The sequence below is a fragment of the Gorilla gorilla genome, chromosome 11 (assembly GCF_029281585.2).
Source record: "Gorilla gorilla gorilla isolate KB3781 chromosome 11, NHGRI_mGorGor1-v2.1_pri, whole genome shotgun sequence".
Taxonomy (NCBI): domain Eukaryota; kingdom Metazoa; phylum Chordata; class Mammalia; order Primates; family Hominidae; genus Gorilla; species Gorilla gorilla.
In genome coordinates, this window is record NC_073235.2 from 143,815,799 (window position 1) to 143,836,274 (window position 20,476).

The following is a 20,476-nucleotide window of genomic DNA, read 5'->3' on the forward strand; positions in this document are numbered from 1 at the left end:
TTGGTAAATGACACATATAAAAGCCCGGCTTTTCTCACTGTCCCACTCCCACCCATGTCCTATTAGTCAAGGAGCTCTGACTTTTACTTTTGAAAGTATCTCCAAATCTCCGATACGTCCTCCATTCCCATTGCCAGTACCTTAACTCAGACCTTCATCATCTCTAGGCTAGATTGATTGTCCCTGTTCACCAGCCCATCATCCCCAGTACACCAAAGTCATTTTCTTACATGCAGATCCACTGTCCCATGTTCCAGACCCTCTCTGCTGCCCTCAGGCTTCACTTTGGCCAACCTTCGTTAGCTAAGCCTTTGCTAACCTCACACCACTCCTCCTCTTACTGGGGTTTTTGTGCCAGATTGTCATGCAGTAGAACTTTCTCTCCCTGAGCCTGGACCACCAAGTGACCTGTGCCTGGTGGTGACTAATTTGTTATATATCTACTGCATGTCATGCACGTGCTAACTGCTCTTGTGCCTTTTCTAATTTAACCGTGACAGCAACTTGCTGAGGCATAGGTTCTATACTAGCTCCCTTCCACAGACCAGGAGATTGAGGCTTTCAAATGGAAACGATTTGCCAAAGCTGCATCTCTAGCAGCAAGATGCAAACTCAGGAAGAGCATTCCAGAAATACTTTTGGACTCAAAAGATCAGATTTGGATTTTAGAATTAGATCAGACTCTCTGGCAGGGGAGAATAGGTTAAGCAGGGCAAGACAAGTCACAGAGACGAGTTAGGAGGCAGGGCAGGAGCCCAGGCTGCAGCTAATAAGTGAGCCACCGTCATTGCGGGGGTAGGGAGGAAGAGATGGATTTGGAGGGTTTGGAGGTGGGTTTTATAAGGACTTGTTTTCTACAGCAATCCTTTCTTGGGTTTTACTTTGCTAGGCTAAGCGGGAAGTACAAAGATGAGATTGAACTTTTTCCCTCAAAGAGCACATCTCTTTGTAGATAAACCATAGTCAGGGAAGAGTATTTTCAGTATGGTTGATAATTCCAAGTAATGTGTTAGTGCCTCATGTTTTCCAGACAGACTTCCAAAAGAGGTCATGAGTAAAGTTATAAAAAAAAAAATGATTTGACAACCTTACCAAAGAATTTTTACCTGACACATTGAATTGCCTTATTCTTTAATTCAAAAAATATTTATGAACCTTTAAAAGCCTTAAGTTGCTAACACTCTGTCCAGTGTCCAGTGTGAAAGCTCATTTCACACCAGTGAGCTTTCTGTGGGCGGTCAGCACTATTGGCTGTATTCTCCTTTTCCTTAGTGATCCTCCCTGCCCACAGTCTGATTTGAGTTAGTCTTGATTTCTTTCAGAACGTGGGCCTGTGAACTTGGCTGGTTTTCTTAGCCAGATGAATAGTAGAGCGTGGATGGAGGTATGTGGCAGAAGGGTCACAGTGGTGATCACCCAGCCCAAAAGTGAAAGGCACTCAGGAGGTGCTTCACTACCGGGTTCCATTAGTGGATTTAATCACAGGTGATCCAAGGCTTTCAGAACACTGGGCAATTCTTCACAAGCTCCTTGAGGGCAGAAGTAGTGTGTTCCTCACCTAAGTATCCATGTGGGCTCCACACTCTGCTCCCCATTCTCCCCGCGGCCATATGCCTCAAATGGTGCTGGGACATGGGAGACACTCAAATGTTCGTTGAACTGGATTCAACAAACATGTTTAAATGAAATCCTTTTGACTTACAACCGGGTGTTTATTATATGTTCCTCAAAGTCGCATAAAGTGGATGTGAATTCTCATTGACATGTGTGGGTTCAGTTGACAGGCGGGTCGAGTCTGAAGAATCCGGCGATGAAGAAGGGAAGAAACACAGCAGCGGCATCGTGGCCGACCTCAGTGAACAGAGCCTGAAGGATGGGGAGGAGCGGGGGGAGGAGGACCCAGAAGGTACCAGGCCCGGCTCCCTTGGGGACATCTGCTGGTTGGGGGATGTGGGCTGTGCTGCACATGGTCTGGCCCTGGGTGTGGGTGCTGTGTTGGTCTGGAGAAGGACTGCCGTGCTCCTTAGGGGCCCTCAGTGGCCCAGGGCAGGTGGATATGCTCTTTGAGGTGCTCCCTCAGCAGGCTGACTCATTGATGGCGTTTGCAAAAAGGATGTGGTTTTTTCCAATTCCACTGAAGGCAAATCCTAGCACACATATTGGTACTAGTATGCCGTCTGAGACAGAACCATGACATTGTTGGCCAGATGCAGTGGCTCATGCCTGTAATCCCAGCACTTTGGAAGGCCAAGGCGGGTGGATCACGAGGTCAGGAGATCAAGCCCATCCTGGCCAACATGGTGAAACCCTGTCTCTACAAAAAATACAAAAATTAGCTGGGCGTGGCAGCGTGTGCCTGTAATCCCAGTTACTCAGGAGGCTGAGGCAGGAGAACCGCTTGAACCCAGGAGGTGGAGGTTGCAGTGAGCCGAGAACACACCACTGCACTCCAGCCTAGGTGACAGAGGGATACTCCTCAAAAAAAAAAAAGGAAAAAGAAAAGAACCGCAATATTGTTATATTAACCATATGTTTAGGAAATGAGATTCGAAATAAATGTTATGGCTGACTGCTATGTTTCTATGTCCTACCATAGCAATAGAAACCTTTAATCTCTGAGAGAAATTATTTCTGAGTCTTGCCTTACCATTTTTATAGGCCTGAGGATTGACTTCTAAAGTGCCTAGATGTGGCCGGGCGTAATGGCTTACGCCTGTAATCCTAGCACTTTGGAAGGCCAAGGCGGGTGGATCACTTGAGGTCAGGAGTTTGAGACCAGCCTGGCCAACATGGTGAAACCCTGTCTCTACTAAAAATACAAAAAAAAAAAAAAAAAAAAAAAGAAAAATTAGCCAGGCATGGTGGTGTGCGCCTGTAGTCCCAGCTACTCGGGAGGCTGAGGCAGGAGAATCGCTTGAACCAGGGAGGCAGAGGTTGCAGTAAGCTGAGATCACACCACTGCACTCCAGCCGGGGTCAGAATGAGACTCCATCTCAAAAGAAAAAAAAAAGTTTCTGAACAGTATGCATGCATGTATGTACTTTTACCTGCTAAAGAAAGAAAACACATCAAACGGGCTGAGTCTGTCCAAACAGCAGGTTTAAGAAGGATCTATACATTTTGTGTTTTCTAGATTTGTATACAGTGTATGAATAATCATGCATCCCTTATGAAAATAAATTTATGAAGAAACAAACCTAATTTTTCAAATAACATTGTGCTCTCTGTGCCAGCAAAGATGATTGGTAACTATGGCAACCTACTTTTAAGTCACAAGGAGATTACCACAAAAGTACCAGTCACATTCACTTTGGAACTTTGAGGCTGATGTTCTGGAAGTGATGTGGGTGGAATAAAGTGCATGGGAGTGATAGATGGAAGCTTCCGTCATCGCCTGACTTAGTCACCAACAGTGGAGCGGTAGGAGCCCCCGCTATCCTCAGATGGGTGCTGCTGAGACATTGGGTGTTTATGGAGGACTTGAGAGTTGGCAGAGCAAGCCTTGTGTGCTTTCTTTCCCTGGCTCACTAGCACAGGCTAATGATGTTGTCATCATGTTCTGTAAGTACACCAGTGTGGTAATGTGTTATAGGTGAGGAAAATGAGACTCTCTGCAGCTTGTCCAAGGGCACACGGCTACAAGACAGACCAGCTGGCCTGGCCTGGAAAAATCCAAGTTTTTTCTTCGAGATGATTAGCTGATTATGAATTTTCTGGGAATATGCATTTCTAGCCCTTAGAGGAGCCAAGACTTGCTCCTACCTGTATTTATTTAAGTCTTAAATTCAATTAAAACAAATTTAATCATGTCAACTGTTATCTTCTACCTATTTTCCTTAAATTATGTTTAAAATATGATGAATATATAATACACTCAGAAGGGCATTCTAGGCTGGAAACCTTGTTTCAGAGGTTAGCTGACATTTTGAGTGGTGAGCGGCCAGCCATGCTGGCTGTATTACAAACAAGACCCCTTAAAGCCATGCGACCGTGTGTCCTGAGGAGCCTGGCACAGCCCGTTTCTGCCTGCTGGCCCAGCATAACTGTGCCCTTCTGCTCTCAAAGGGTCCTGGTTTGGACTACATGACCTGGGCGCCCTGCCTTAATTGTAGCACCTCTTCCAGTGCAACTTCCTGAGTTTATGAACGGTGACTTGACACTGTCTTTTGAGGTGATTTGTTATCTATCTCTTGGTTTTGCCCAGTTCCTTTTATTTAATTCTTAGGTTGGTATCCTTTACAGTTGTGGATAAACTATAGTAAACTTTTTTTTTTAACTAACCACAGTTGATGGTTATAGAAAAGGCATAGTGGAAAACAGTGAAGTGAATGCAACCATGTGGGATCATGACTTTGTTAAGCTGGTCTGATGTCAGGTGCTCCTCTCAGAGGCCTCCAGGTGAGAGGAGGAGCCAGCCCTTGGCATGGGGTCCAGGGCTGTGTGAGCTCACTCCCCTGCAGAAGCAAGTGCACGTTTGCTCTAGGAAGAGCCACAGTAACAGCACTGACAGCCCTGTAAGGTAGTGACAGTGACAATCTGTTTGCAGGAGAAAGAACATCCTATGCATATAATTCACAGACTCCAGACTGGGAGAAGCATTACAAGACAAACAGCTTGTTTTCCTACAACAGAAAACTGCAAGGGGAAAAAAGAAATTTAAGAAAAATGCTGGGCTGGGTGCAGTGGCTCGTGCCTATAATCCTGGCACTTTGGGAGGCCAAGGTGGGAGGATCACTTGAGGCTAGGAGTTCCAGACCAGCCTGGGCAACATAGCGAGACCCTGATTGTACAAAACATGGTTTTAAAAAATTAGCCAGGCATGGTAGCACACACCCGTAGTCTCAGCTTCCTGAGAGCCTAAGACAAGGATTGCTTGAGCCCACAAGTTCAAGGCTGCAGTGAGCTATGATCACACCACTATACTCCAGCCTGAACAGCAGAGTGAGACCCTGTCTCTTAAAAAAAAAATTAATTTAAAAAAGTTTTTTAAAAGAGAAATACCATCTAGTCACAATATACAGCCTTATTTGGATCATAATGCAAGTAAACTAAGGAAAGAAATGTTAAGACAGTTGAGGAAATACAAACACTGACAATCTTTGGTGATATTGAGGAATTACTGTTAATTTTTTTAAGTGTTTTGAGGGGTGAGTGCATGTTTGTGTGTCTGCATGAGTCTGTGTATACCACTGTTGTGCATGCGTGTGTCTGTGTAGTATGCATACGTGCCTGTGTGTCTTTGTGCATGCGTGTGTGTGTGCATCTGTGTGTGTCTTAGTCCTTTTCAGCACATATGCTGAAGTAGGTTCCAATGAAATGAAATGAGGAAGTGCTTAACAGGGAAGCTGTCGCCTCAGCAGGGAGAGCAGCTCTCTCCCTCCTCCGCACAGAGGATGCCGGCTCCGGGGTGGAGAGTCCTCGTGAAATCCAATGGGCTTCTCTGCTGGAGTGAGTTCACCAGTCTCCCCACTGAGAAGTGTGTTTAAATTATTCAGTGAGCCTCTGTGATCCTATCTGTTGAACTATGTTTTGTTTTGTTTTGCTCTTTGCAGAGGGAAGTGTTTGTAGATGCTGGACCACCTTCCAAAGCAATAAAAGGCCCATCCTAGAGCATCTGATGTGCCCAGCATGGTCTAGATTCTAATGGCCTGGTTTATTGCCACAAACAAAAAGAGAAAAGCTACATGGGAGGCAGGCTGCTGCCAGTTCTGCAGCTCTGGGAGTCACGGAAAGGCAATAGTGCTACCCTGCTCACCTGCACTCAGCTACTTCCTCCCCTCCTTCCCACTAACAGGTTCAAAACACATTTCCTTTCTCAGGAAGTTCAAAGGCACAGATGGATGTTTGGTGACCTTTGCCAATATCTGAATTCAGGAAATTCAGAATGCTTAAAACATCACTATTGTTGGAGCAGGGTCTAACCCTGCCACATTCTCCAGGTCCTCAGCAAACCTTCCCATTGGTTCCTCCTCGGGGTTTGAGCTGGCTCTGGGCACCAAACAGCCCCAGACCTCAGCCAGAAGCAGCTCTTCACCAGTGCCTCCTGTTAATGGGGTTCTGAACAAATCTCTTTTTCTTATTTTTTCAGAAGAACATGAGCTGCCTGTGGACATGGAAACCATCAACCTGGACAGAGATGCAGAGGTAATGCCGCCTGCTCAGCCCAGCCTTGGGCGTGGTGATGGACCACCCTGTCAGGTTATCTTGTATGAGATTAGTAAGTTATTTCCCTAGAGAGGTGGCCTGAGCCTCCCTTGGTTGAGTCAGAGTCCCGTGTTCATGTTTTTCTTACCAGTGATTGTTATCCCCATGTCTATTCGACCCTTGAGGATTGTGTGGCAGATGAGATGCCTTTGACTCATACATTGTCTGGGTCTGGTGATTACATTATACATGAGGGTCCCAATGGCCCCAGGCTGTGTATGACTGGCCACTGGGCCTCCTGAGCCCGCAGCGTGTCTCTGATGGTGATGGGCTGGGGTGCATATCCTCAGAACCTGAGCTTATGTTTTGTGCATACAGGATCTAAGGAACGAGAAAAAGATGTCATGTACCAATCATTTTAAGGGCCAGTTTTACATAAAACTTAGTCATCACTAAGCCAAAGAGCCCCCGCAGCACACCTTGTCACTGACATCTGTCTGCTGCAGACCCACCTGGCACTGCCTCCCCCACTGCTGCCCACTCCCAGGCCGCCTCTTCTAGGACGACACAGGTCTCCAGCCACTTTGCTATAGCTGAGTATAGATTTCTGCTTTGTTTCAGGATGTTGATTTGAATCACTATCGCATAGGGAAGATTGAAGGATTTGAGGTACTGAAGAAAGTGAAGGTGAGAGGGACTCTCATGAGGGGACTATGACGCTCACCCATAGGATGTGGATAAGTCCAGAATCAAGCAATCAGTCCTGAGTTGTGGTCCTTGTCCCAGCCTGTGGGAGGCGTGGCTGCCTCCACCTTGTAGCAGGCCTTTCTTTACTGGGAGCACAGCAGGTGTGAGACAGCAGTCGAGGGACTTAAGGCACAGCCCTGGGGCTGGCTCTCCTGAGCCCAGGCAGCCAGTGACCTGTGACTCTGGCCTGCCTCAGTTCTGCGCCTGTGTTCAATTAGGCACTCGCTGACTTTTACAGTCCTCCGCGCATCTCATTGGAATTTGTCAAAATTGAGCCCACCAAAGGTTCTTATGTTCTGCCAGGAAGTGGCAGACACCCATACCCCAGGCCAACGCCTCCCTCCCCAACTGGCCTGCTTGGTGGGGGGCCTGCCTCCTGCCTCCCTTTGGGTTCCTGCCCATCCTCAGGTGTGTTGAGGAATTATAGCTTAGTGCCCTTGCCCACCTGCCTCTCAAAGGTCAGCACCTTTCTAGGAAACAGCAGGAGAATGAAGACATGTCCTTCTACCAGAAAGGCCTGTCTTGTGTCCTCCAGTATCAGCTGAGGCCTTCTCGTGGCCTCCCCCTTGCCTGTGTCAATTGTCCCTTTTCCCATCCCCCAGACTCTCTGCCTCCGCCAAAATTTAATTAAATGCATTGAGAATCTGGAGGAGCTACAGAGTCTTCGAGAGCTGGATCTTTACGACAACCAGATCAAGAAGATTGAGAATCTGGAGGCGCTAACAGAGCTGGAGTGAGTCATGAGACCCACAGGAGAACAGCATGGTGGGAAGGCCACTGGGTGGGGGGTGTCCAGTCTCCAGAGCCAACCTCCTGCTGGCTCTTAGCCCTTGAGAGGCTGCCTCTGCCACAGGGTCCTGCCCTGCATCTGAATCCCAAGTCTCTGCCTGCTATGTTCAGGGCTCCAGGAGGCCTCATCGGCTTCATGCATGTCTTTGGCTTCCTGGACAATCCTGACTTCCAAAGTAAATCTTTGGTGGGAAGGCTGCAGTGGGGACTTCTGGAAAGCCTCCATTCAGGGATGATACTGAGATCGGTAGAGGGGAAAGTTAATCCAGAATCGCCTCTTGCCTTTTGAATACTCTTTTTTTAAATTACAAAAAAAAGTGACATTTCTAATTTAAGGAGTCAGGTCCTAGGCCAGGTGCAGTGGTGCATACCTGTAATCTCAGTGCTTTGGGAGGCCAAATTGGGAGGATCACTTGAGCCTAGAAGTTCGAGATAGCCTGGGCAACATAACAAGACCCTGTCTACAAAAATTAAAATTAAAAAACAAGGAGCCAGGTCCTAGTTATAACTTTACATGGATTTCTGCCCTTTGTCGCTCATTCATTTTTGCTTGTTTTGTTTCTGTTTCTAATTCAATACTTCTCAGGCCCCTTCTGTGTGCAGAGCCTGGTGTGAGGTCCTGTCATGGGCACAGGTGTGAATGAAACATAGTTTCTGCCTCAAATACCATACTGGGAGCCAGGGCATCAGGAGCCTGTAGGCTGCCTCTGGCTTGCTCTGGGCTCCTGGGCAGCCTCCAAATCCCTCATGACAGCATCAGTGTGAGCCAGGCGGCAGCAGGGGCACAGTCAGAACCCCCCACCCTCTCCCACCCCGTAGTGACTGCCGTCCCCTGGTGGGGATGCCACCTTTAGTGGTTAAATTGTGAGTTCTGTGCAACCTATGCTCGTGAAATTTTTTTAAAAAACTGTTTTGGTTGTTCTCAGGATTCTAGATATTTCTTTTAATCTGCTGAGAAACATCGAAGGGGTTGACAAGTTGACACGACTGAAAAAACTCTTCTTGGTCAACAATAAAATCAGTAAAATTGAGAACTTAAGCAACTTACATCAACTACAGATGCTAGAGCTGGGATCTAACCGCATCCGGGTAGGTGCAGACAGCCCTGACTAGTATATTCAGGGAGAGGCAGCTAGTGGGTTGTGTGTGGACTCAGTGGGTGTATGTAGAATGCATGGTGAGTCTGCATTTCTTACGATGCTGTGATTTTTTTCATGAACAAGGAAATTACTATTTTTTTTAAGAAAAAATGCTAACTGGAAGTCAGTATCAGTAAGTCCTGAGTGGTCTAGCCTTTCTTCCGCACATAGATTTCAGTTGCTCTTCATCCAAATCATGACCGTGAATCACACCGTTCCCAGTTACATTCTGCCTGAGATGAACCAACCAACCTGAATGCCTTGCTCTTGAACTTCCTCATGGTCATCTTCTCTGGCATGCTTCTTCGAGATGAAGGTTTCCCAAGCCCAGCAAAGTGGTCACTTGGAGTGAACTGATGTACATACCGGGGCTTTAGAAAACCTCTTGATGCTGACACTCCCAAAGGCAGTGCTGAGTTGGGCCTTCCTCCCTGGACAGCTTTATCCTCCTGGACACCGTCCCCAGCAGGATTAGATCTGTTCTCCAGGATCCATTTGGCCTTGAAAACGTGGGACAGAATGGAAATAAAAGAATTTGGAAAAGTGATCTGCTGTTCCACAGAAGCAGGATCAAGTCTTCACCAGCTGACTCATAACCACCGTCACGTGCTGGAGGGGAGCTTGGGAGGGCGTCCCAGGAGGACTGACATTGGAGGTGGATCTGCCAGGCAGGGAGGAGGGAGGGTTCCCGTGAGCAGGAAGGAGGACTTCTCTCAGCCAGAAGAACACTTGAGCCCCATGCCTGACTCCTAATCAGGGTCATGGCACGGAGCCTTTGCTCCCCCGGCCTGGCTTAGTGGCTTTGGCAGCTGTGTCTGAGCACATCCGTCCCTGCCCATGTTCAGAATGCCCCTCTGCTTGGCTTCTGGAAGTATTACAGCATGCTCTGTCTGTCCTGGGCCCTTGAGAGCTTGGACAGGATACAAACCAAGGGAGGGTGGTTTTGGCAAGAGTCTCTTGACAGTTATTGTTAGAGATCTCATGGCCACAAATAGCAAAGCAGCACATTTAAAACTAGAGAGCAGCCCAGATGTCCGCATTTTACCAAGTGTCTCACTATGGAACTTTCTAGGGCAACAGTGGCTCATCACAAATTAATGCAGGCTACAGCATGTGAGGATGCCCCCGCCCCCGCCAAGTCCTGCAGTGGTGTGTGGATTAGCACACCATCTCCCCTCCTAGAGTCCCCACCTGGTTAGCATGCACCTCATCTGGTTATTTTGTGTCTGCTGAAATATTTAAAGAATGACTTGTTCTGAGAGAGAGTGAACTGACAGAGGAGGGAAACTGAAGTCAAATCAATAAACAGTCATTAAACATCCTGCTGTAGGCAAGTCACCATGGGGAGACCAGACAGGGCAGCGTGGTCACTGCCTCTAGAGGTTTATGGTTGAGTAGAGGAGCACACGATCACAGCAAGGAAGAGTGATGTAGGAGGGTATGGAAACTGGGCAAGAGGGGCAGAGTGCTGTGGTGTGAGGGCCCCCCAGGAATCCTAAGTGAGGGTCCCAGGATTTCAAAGACTTGAGGTCAGAGTGCCCCGTACCTCTCTTCTGTAGAGACTGAGGCTCTTGGGAGGACTTTTTTTTTTTTTTTTTTTTGAAACGGAGTCTCGTGCTGTTGCCCAGGCTGGAGTGCAATGGCACAATCTCGGCTCACTGCAAGCTCCGCCTCCTGGGTTCACGCCATTCTCCTGCCTCAGCCTCCGGAGTAGCTGGAACTACAGGCACCCGCCGCCACGCCAAGCTAATTTTTTTGTATTTTTAATAAAGACAGGGTTTCACCGTGTTAGCCAGGATGGTCTCTGTCTGACCTTGTGATCCACCTGCCTCAGCTTCCCAAAGTGCTGGGATTTCCACGCCCGGCAGGAGGACATTTTAATGTGTCAGCTCACAAATTTAGAACTGGAAGGGACTTGGGAATCTACTGGTCCTTGGGTTCTGAGACTGTTCCTCAGCACCCCAGGAAATCTGAGGGTTGGGAATGAGCTCAAGACAGTCTTGGACTCGCCACTATTGTATTCTACCTTCAAGTAGGATTTCCACTGGAAGTCTTAGCAGATACGTCACTAGCCCCACATCGCAGAGCTGAAGCCCAGACAGCTCTGCCCCAGTCCAGGCACCTGCTGGCTGCCTGGGGCAGCCCGTCAACTGCAGTACTCATTGCTGTTCTGTCCTTTCCACAGGCAATCGAAAATATCGACACCTTAACCAACCTGGAGAGTTTGTTTTTGGGGAAAAACAAAATTACTAAACTTCAGAACCTGGATGCGCTCACCAACCTGACAGTCCTCAGTATGCAGGTACGGAGCTTCCTGAGCCGCCCTTCCCTGCGAGCCCTGGCAGGGCCAGCGCTGCTGGACACAATCTTAGTTTTTATCCTTCACTGCCTTCACAATTGGCACTTCGTTGCACTATTAGTAAGCAATTGAAACATTAGATGCCATAGACTTTATACACACATGTGCCAAGCAAAAACTTGATTCTCTTTTTTATTTTTTATTTATTTTTTTCACTTTTTTAGAAACAGGGTCTTTATCTGTCACTCAGGCTGCAGTGCAGTGGTGCTGTCATAGCGCACTGCAGCCTCCAACTCCTGGGCTCAAGCCAGCCTCCCACCTCAGCCTACCAAGTCGGTAGGACTTACAGGCATGCACCACGACCTTCAGCTAATATTTTGTCGAGGGGGTGAGGAATGGAAGAGATGAGGTCTCACTGTGTTGCCTAGGCTGGTCTTGAACTCTTGACCTCAAGTGATCTGCCTGCCTTGGCCACCCAAAATGCTGGGTTTACAAGCATGAGTCACCACTCGTGGCCTTTCTTTTTTTTTTTAAGAGACAAGGTCTCACTCTGTCATCCAGGCAGGAGTGCAGTGACAAGTGCATTCATAGCTCACTATAGCCTCACACTCCTAGGCTCAAGCAATCTTCCCTCCTCAGCCTCCCAAGTAGCTGGGACTGCAGGTACACAGCACCATGCCTGGCTAATTTTTGTATTTTATGTAGAGAAGGGGTTTCCCTATGTTGCCCAGGGTGGTCTTGAACTCCTGGACTCAAGCGAACCTCCTGCCTTGGCCTCCCAAAAAATTTCTTTCTTAAGTGCCATGTTTTTGGCTTTTTCCACCCACCCACCTCCCCCTTCCCCCCCAATAGCAGTCCTAGATGGTTTTTAGCCAAAGGGGACCTCTTCAGAAGGTGGAGCTTATTCTGAATTCTAAAGTGTTTGGCTCAGTGGTAAAAGCAGTTCCTTCCATTGCACAGAGAATATGAACCCTGTTAGACTTCTGCATTTGGGAGTTGGTAAGCACTTGGGTGTGCCTAGGCTCCTGTTTACCTTTTGTGTTGGAAGCAAATTAGCAGAATTGCACCCTTGAAGCGTGATGGAACAGAGAGCTCTCGGGACGAGGCCCGCTATGGTTAGTTGATCCCTGATCCCTTCGACTGACACTGAGGGGCATGTGGAAACCACTCTTAACCCTTGGTGAAGCAGAAGTTTGTCAGGCTTCTTTAAGAAAGCTCTTGGCCTGGTACAGTGGCTCATGCCTGTAACCTCAGCACTTCGGGAGATCTAGGCGGTCAGATCGCTTGAGCCCAGGAGTTCAAGACCAGCCTGGGCAACATAGTGAGAGCCCATCTCTAAAAAAATTAAAAATATAAAAAAAAGTTCTTAGGCCAGGCGTGGTGGCTCACGCCTGTAATCCCAGCCCTTTGGGAGGCCAAGGCAGGCGGTTCATTTGAGGTCAGGAGTTTGAGACCAGCCTGGCCAACATGGTGAAATCTCATCTCTACTGAAAATACAAAAATTAGCCAGGCATGGTGGCGGGCGCCTGTAATCCCAGCTACTCAAGAGGATGAGGCAGGAGAAATGCTTGAATCCAGGAGGAGGACATTGCAGTGAGCCAAGGTTGTGCCACTGCACTCCAGCCTGGGTGACAGAGCGAGAGTCCATCTCAAAAAAAGAAAGAAAGAAATTATAATTAATTTACTTTAAAATATTCGGTAATTTTTACACTTTAAAATTATTAAATCAGGTAAACCTTCACCAAGTGTATCTTTTAACAATGAGTTCTTTTTTTTGGTTTTTTTTTGAGATGGAGTTTCGCCCTTATTGCCCAGGCTGGAGCACAGGGGTGCAATCTCGGCTCACTGCAACCTCAGCTTCTGGGTTCAAGCGATTCTCCTGCCTCAGTCTCCCAAGGAGCTGAGATTACAGGTGTGCACCACCACGCCCGGCTAATTTTTTGTATTTTTAGTAGAGACAGGTTTCACCATGTTGGCCAGGCTGGTCTCAAACTCCTGACCTCAGGTGATCCTCCTGCCTTGGCCTCCCAAAGTGCTGGGATTATAGGTGAGAGCCACTGCACCTGGCCTAACAATGAATTCTTTATATGAAAAACGTGTAATTCCCATGCATGAATTTTAGCTCAGTACAGCAGGCTCAAAATTTTGATCCTCTTTTTCTCTCTACATGAGTCCCATTCTAGCATGTTTTTTGTTTGTTTGTTTGTTCGTTTTGAGACGGAGTCTCGCTCTGTCACCCAGGCTGGAGTGCAGTGGTGCAATCTCGGCTCACTGCAAGCTCCACCTCCCAGGTTTACGCCATTCTCCTGCCTCAGCCTCCCAAGTAGCTGGGACTACAGGCACCCGCCACCACGCCCGGCTAATTTTTTTTGTATTTTTTTCGTAGAGACGGGGTTTCACCGTGTTAGCCAGGATGGTCTCGATCTCATAACCTCATGATCCTCCCGCCTCAGCCTCCCAAAGTGCTGGGATTACAGGCGTGAGCCACCGTGCCCAGCCCTTTATATATATATATATTTTTTTTTTTTGAGATGGAGTCTCGCTCTGTTGCCCAGGCTGGAGTGCAGTGGCATGATCTTGGCTCACTGCAATCTCCGCCTCCCGGGTTCATGCCGTTCTCCTGCGTCAGCCTCCCGAGTAGCTGGGACTACAGGCGCCCATCATCACACCTGGCTAATTTTTTGTATTTTTAGTAGAGATGGAGTTTCACCACGTTAGCCAGGATGGTGTCAATCTCCTGACCTCATGATCTGCCCCACTCGGCCTCCCAAAGTGCTGGGATTACAGGCATGAGCCACCGCGCCCGGCCCCATTCTAGCATGTTTTAAGTGAAATAAATTCTCTGTTCTTAGAATTCTTCAAGATAACACAAAACCTCGTTTCCTAAAAACCGTTTCATTTCATACCTTCTGTATTGTTCTGACAGCTGTGTGCTCTCCCTCTTGCAGAGCAACCGGCTGACCAAGATCGAGGGTCTGCAGAACCTGGTGAACCTGCGGGAGCTGTACCTTAGCCACAATGGCATCGAGGTCATCGAGGGCCTGGAGAACAATGTAAGACACCCACTGTCTGTCTGGGGCTGTGTGGGCGGTGGGCACCAGGCGGGCAGGCACCTGGCCAGCCAGCACACACTGGCCTCTCGGGCCGGTGTCAGGAAGATGCCCTGCCTCTGGAGATTTATCAGAAAGACCTTCCCATCCTAAAAACTAAGGGACCCTCTCCTCATACTGAAAAGTGCAGGAGCTGTGTGTGCCTGTTGGCCCTCTGCCCTGAGTGTGCCTTGAAGGGCTGACGCTTTATGTGGGATTTCAGCACAGGCTTCCCTAGGCTTCCTCAATGGGGCAGCATCCATTGCACACCCACTGTGCACTGCAGGCATTTTGCAAGATTTGAAAAAAACAAACCCAACCTACTCGTAAAGGGCCCTGTATGAGGGTGACTGGCATCCCTTTAGGCCACTGACCTTCTGTCCATGGGTCCACTGGCCTCAGCCCCTACTTCCCAGCCCACAGAGAGCACAGGACCAGCTCTCAGTCCCAGCCCCTTCCTCTTCTTACAGTGTGAGCAGCTTCCTCCTCCCCCATTCCTCCCTGCCTGCTGTCCACACCTGTCCTCACCTGTCCATGCTCCTCCCTCCCTCCCCAGCCCTTCTCACTCAGGTGCAGGACAGCCTTACGTACTGAGGGGAAGTGTGCTCACAGAGCCCCCACCCTCCTCAGCTGCCTCCAGCTCACCCTGCTCTGCCCCAGTGCGGTGTTCAAGACAAATAAAAGACTTTTTCTCATTCAATTTTACTTGTTTTTTTCTGTTTTGTTAAATTGCCAGCAAATACAACCAGATTGGTCTATAAACATAGTGTTTCAATCTCATTAAAGGCCTTTGTGCCTCAATCCCAGGGCCTAGTTGGCAGCAGTAAATTTCACCAACACCTGCATAAAATTTTGGAAAAATTCAAATTTGCCTGTGGAAAGTTTGGTCACCTTCCTTTGACTTTGCATTGAAATTAAAAGTTTATAAAACTAGCGTGCAAACCAAGTGTTCACCTGTGTAGTTTAGAGTGGTAAGTCGAGACATGCCTGCAGTGGAATGGCGCTGAGGGCTGTGTGGCAGGGGCTGGGGTTGGGGCTGGGTGGGGTGCGCAGCAGGGAGCCCTGGTGCCCTCCTGCACCCTGGCCTCCCTGAGCCAAGGCCCTGCAGTCACCACCAAGCATCCACCGGGAGACAGACAATCTGCAGCACAGTTCACATAAGCAGCCAGTCCCAGGAAAACTGGAAAGAAGTGTGGTTCAGAATTTTACCAGTAGAAGTGCTACACTGTGATCTTGGTTAAACACCAGATTATTCTTGGGCCTTTGAAACAAAACAGAAAAAAAAAAAAATTGTTGTATTAAAGGTAATTACGTTATTGTAATCTTCATCATGATCAAATGTGACAGTCTTTCTTCTGCCATTTTTTTCAACTAAAGATCAGACAAATTTTCTCCTAAGTTGTGTTTCTTAATTTATCTGGAATTTATTTTTATGGTGGGAAATAAGAAAGTAAATGTAGTTTTGTCCCAGGTGGGAACTTAGACGAGCCCCCCATCCCAGTGTCTCACGACTCCTGTCTTGTTCTTTGTGTCTTCTCCAGCTCTGGGCTCTCCCGTTGGTCTAGAATATGTTTGCAGTGGTCCCTGACAGGTGTAGTTTCTGTGGCGTTGTGTCATGCCCTTTGGTGTGCCTGCTCTCCTCACCCTGTTCCATTCTTTTTTTCTGTTTCTTAAGCAGTTCTTACTAGTTTGCTTTTGGATGAGTTTTCACAACATTGTCCAGCTCCTGTAGAAAAACGTGAAGTAGTGTTGAGTGCCTACATGGGTCCCTGAGCTCAGAAGTGACGGACCGGTTCTGACAGCCAGAGCCCACCACCGGCTCTGCCCCTCGTGCTGAGCCTTGGTGCTTGGACCTCACGAGGCTCAAATCCTGCGTGTGTTCCAGGCCACTTTTATTTTGCCAGTTTCTGGGCTTGCATACCAGATGACCATGAGCATCTCAGAATGGTGCAGAGTGCGGGGGAGAGCTGCCGTCCGTGCTAGAGAGGCCTGTTCCAGCCCCACCGCCAGGCGGTGTGTTGTTGGATTACCCACAGTCGCATCTTCTGCAACATTTTCCTGCAGTCCTTTTTGCTCTGAACCCGCCCCACTGAGCTCCCTCGCACACTGTTGAGCCTGATACTCTGTGAGCAGACCTGACCAGGGCACCGAGATGGGGTGGTTTGAAGGCACCTCCTAGGCAGCATGCCACGCATAGCCTGCTGGAGAGTGGCGTCAGACTTGACACACGCAGCTGGTGCCAGCTGGGGTGCTGGGCGCCAAGGCAGCAAGGTGGTACAGCCAGAGGAGCTCCCAGGCCACAGCCATAGCGCTTTCGAATTGGGAAGGCTACTGGCTGGGTACATTTCAGGGGAGATAGGGGGAGGAGTATTTGCTTTTGAGAAATTTTTTAACTTTCCCATAAAACTTAGAAGGCTTTGGAATTGGAATACCAAAAATGCAGTAGAAAACCCAGGAAGGGACTCAGGAGGGAGCAGAGCGTGAGGGCAGAGAAGGGAATGAACTTTGTCAGAGGTTCTCAGACAGCTTGTAAATGTTTTCCTTTTGATGAGAAACAAAATTATTACTCAGGCTTAGCTAACATGTATTGGAAAGTGAGTAACTGATGTGCATTTTCAGAGTAGAAGATCCTAAAAACACACTCTTGTCTCCCAGTGGGGGCACACACCCTGCAGCAGGTGCTCAGCAGGCCCAGCACCCAGTCCTCAGCATGGGTCCTTTCTCTGCACTTATGCTCCCGGGACCCTTTTCCCAGACAAGAGTGTAGGCCTGGGGTCTGAGTCCTGCCTCTCCCACTGCTACTGTGCGCCTGGGCAGATTCTTAGCCCCACTGAGCCCCAAGTTCCTCATCCCTAAATGAAGAGAGGAACTTTGTTTTGAAGATTACTTGGTCGTACATTTCCTCGTGATGAGCACTAAGTAAATGTTTCTACAATTGTCAGCCTTTCTTCAGAGCGTCAGGGGGTTACTCGGTTCTTCCTGGGACCATCAGTCTCACTAGGTCTGTCTCAATGGACAGGGATCTGGGAGCACTGGGCTTGGAGTCTGACACAGTCTCAAATTCCAGCGATCAGGAGAGCTCAGGGAGGTAGCTGGGCAGGCTCTGATGGAAACACTGTCCCAGGGAGGGCTGCAGGAAGCAAGCAGGTCTCGTCACCCTCCATAGCATGCCCTTACCCTGTGAGGGCAGAGAGGGCAGTGCACCTGCAGCCCTAAGGTCAGCACTTGACACTGCCTGCGTGGTCATGCAAATCACTGTTGATCAGAGGTAATCCAGGAAACATTTTATTTCCTTCTTTTAGAACAAACTCACGATGTTGGACATTGCATCAAATAGAATCAAAAAGATTGAAAATATCAGCCATCTAACAGAGCTGCAAGAGTTCTGGGTAAGTTTAATACACGCTGGGGTTGATGACACTTTGACTAAACTGGTCTCACTGATTAAAATGTCTTATGAATGAATACAAGAATCTCCTGTAAGCCTTCATGCTGAGTGACTCCGCACATCATGAGATTTGGGGTGGGCGCTCTTGTAGACTTGTATTGGGTATTGTCTGTGCTCCTCAGCATGAGCCACAGATCAGCGGCATTGACATAGCTTGTTGGAAATGCAAAATCTTGGGCCCCACCATAGCCCAGATGAAAACTGAGTCAAAATCTTTGCTTTACAAGACTCCGGGTGATTGCAGTACACACAGAGGTTGGAGAAGCCCTGATCTAGGTATGGGTAGAACCTACAATTGTCATTTGACCAAATGGTTTGCAAACCTCAGCAGAGAGGCAGACGCATTGCCTACAGATATATTCCAGCACAACAGAAGGAAATGTTGGATGGGTTTCTGCAGTTAGTCATCTTGGAATTTGCCTTGTATTTGTCTTGTCACAGGTATGGTTTCAGGAGTAGTGTTGTGGAGTCAGCAGGAAGAGAAACAGAATATAAGAAGTTTTTGCAATTCCTCTAAAGGGGTTGGGAAATGATCCCCGAGTCGAAGTCTTCAGTGCTAGGATTCCCTTAGAGAAATCTCCTAAGGTTTATTGCCTTTCCCCTAGCACGTGGCCCTGCAGAGACTGCGGCACAGGTGTCACCCTGTGATGCTGGGAATGTAGTAGTGTCCTCAGATACATTCAGTCTAATCCAGGATTCATGCTGAGTATAAGGCATCATTCTTCCTTGTCTCTCCTCTAGCTGTGCTGCTGACCCTGCTTATGTCCTGTGCTTTCTCCTTTCCCCACTTTAAAAGGTCATCCAAGTTTCCCTAGAACACAGGTGGCCTGCTGCAAATGTTCCTTGCCCCTTATTAGTGGCACTGGGTCTTGAGTAGTGTCATGATGTGCTACCAGAGCATGTCTGGGAAGATCAGAGCCAGAATTTGGCAGGTGATAAAGATGTACCAGGCCAGGGGGAGCCTCAATGAGTCCAGGTGGGTCTATGTGCAGCCCACCCTTGAAGGAAGGTGTGGCTGGTGGTAGGCTGGTTGAATTAGTGCATAGGGAGTTGGCAAAGAAGCCAGGGAACAACACAAAGAAACCAAACAACAGGAATAAGGAGTCCAGAGACAGAGGACCAGGTGATAGGGAAAGGGCACCGGGCAAAAAATTAGGGAGCAGGTTTGGGAAACAAGCTGATACTGAAGCAATGTTCCTGAAGCTTAACGATTCCTTCTGCATGCCCTGCCTAGGAACAGAGCATGGGGCACAGAGTGCTGAGACCACAGGCAGGGGCCAACCTGGGTACCACAGCTAGCAGGGAGGCAGGCAGGCTGGTGATCAATCACTAGGGGCCAGGTAGTGCCTGACCCTGTAACACAGAAGAATCCTGTTCCTCAGGCCACCAAAGATAGTAAAAAAATAGCCAGAATTTGCACAGCGCTTTATGGTGTCCATACCTCTTTCCATTCTGATCCAATTATCACAGCAACCATGTGGATAAGGTCATATTACCCCATTTTACAGGTAAAGAATTGCATTCCAGGAAGGAAAGCTGCAAACCAGGAATTCTCAAACTCAGTTCCATGCTCATATCACATTTGAGAGGCACATCATTCATCTCTAAGGCAGAAATAGAAAACCAGTCTTAACAAGTTTCTGATAACCCACATACTATGTTTGTTGATTTTTCTGCCTATTTGTTCCAATTACTGAGAGGAGAATGTTGAAACCTTCCGACTATAATTGTCAGTGGATCCATTTCTCCTTTCAGTTCCATCAGTTTTTGTTTCTTGTATTTTGAAAGTCTGTTATCAGGTGCATACATATTTAGAATTGAGGAATTCTTGATGAATTGATCCATTTATCATATGAAATGTTCTTCTTTCTTGCTTATCCTCTTTATCCTTGTCCTGGAAGGGTATCTTGTCTGTTATTAACACAGCCACTTCATCTGTCTTATGATTAGCGCTCTCATGGAATCTTTCTCCATCCATTTCCTCTTAACCCGTGCCTTTATAATTAAAATGTGTTTTTTGTAAAAAGTATATAACTAGATCTTGCTTTCTTCTCCAGTCTGAGAATCTCTGCCTTTTAAGTGGTGTGTTTAGACTGCTTACATTTAATATAATTACATTTAATTACATTTTGTGTAATGGTTGAGTTTAAGTCTATCATCTTAGTATTTGTTTTTTATTTGTCTCATCTATTCTTTGTTTACTCTTTCCTACCTACTTTTTGGAGTGACTTTTTTTTTTTTTTTGCAGTCTATTTTAACTCTATTATTGGCTTATTTGCTATACCTCTGTATTAGTGTTTTCTTGTTGATTGTTTGGAGGGAGGGTTGTTTTAGCGATTAGAATTTAAAAATACATTTTTAATTTTCACCATCTATATATTTTACATTTAAATATCTTACGATCCCCATGATACCTTATCTTTTAAAGAAATTTAAAAATGGCCAGGCACAGTGGCTCATGCCTGTAATCCTAGCACTTTGGGAGGCCAAGGCAGGTGGATCACCTGAGATCAGGAGTTTGAGACCAGCCTGGCCAACGTGGTGAAACCCTGTCTCTACTAAAAATGCAAAACTTAGCTGGGCATGGTGGCACATGCTGTAGTCCAAGCTACTCAGGAGGCTAAGGCACGACAATCACTTGAACCTGGCAAGTGGAGATTGCAGTGGGCCAAGATCGTGCCACTGCACTCCAGCCTGGGCAAAAAAGTGAAACTCGTCTCAAAAAAAAAAGAAAAGAAATTTAAAAACAAGAAAACTCACTTATTTTACCTTTTCTGGCATTGTTTATTCTTTCGTGTGGATCTGAGTTTCCACTTGGTAT

The 20,476-nt window shown here is 47.5% G+C and overlaps 1 protein-coding gene across 7 annotated transcripts in view; it reads left to right on the forward strand.

Moving 5' to 3' along the window:
• The window catches only part of PPP1R7 (protein phosphatase 1 regulatory subunit 7), a 33,725-nt gene that overhangs the window by 2,114 nt on the left and 11,135 nt on the right, over window positions 1-20,476 (forward strand). For 2 of the 7 annotated variants that reach the window (XM_019021988.3, XM_004033476.5), the window contains exons 2-9: window positions 1,778-1,906; window positions 6,089-6,144; window positions 6,766-6,831; window positions 7,494-7,624; window positions 8,607-8,769; window positions 11,005-11,121; window positions 14,067-14,171; window positions 17,510-17,596. In XM_019021988.3, the coding sequence (XP_018877533.1) occupies window positions 1,778-1,906; window positions 6,089-6,144; window positions 6,766-6,831; window positions 7,494-7,624; window positions 8,607-8,769; window positions 11,005-11,121; window positions 14,067-14,171; window positions 17,510-17,596 (854 nt within the window). The other 5 variants (XM_055380005.1, XM_004033477.5, XM_055380004.2 and 2 more) reach the window with 4 other exon arrangements.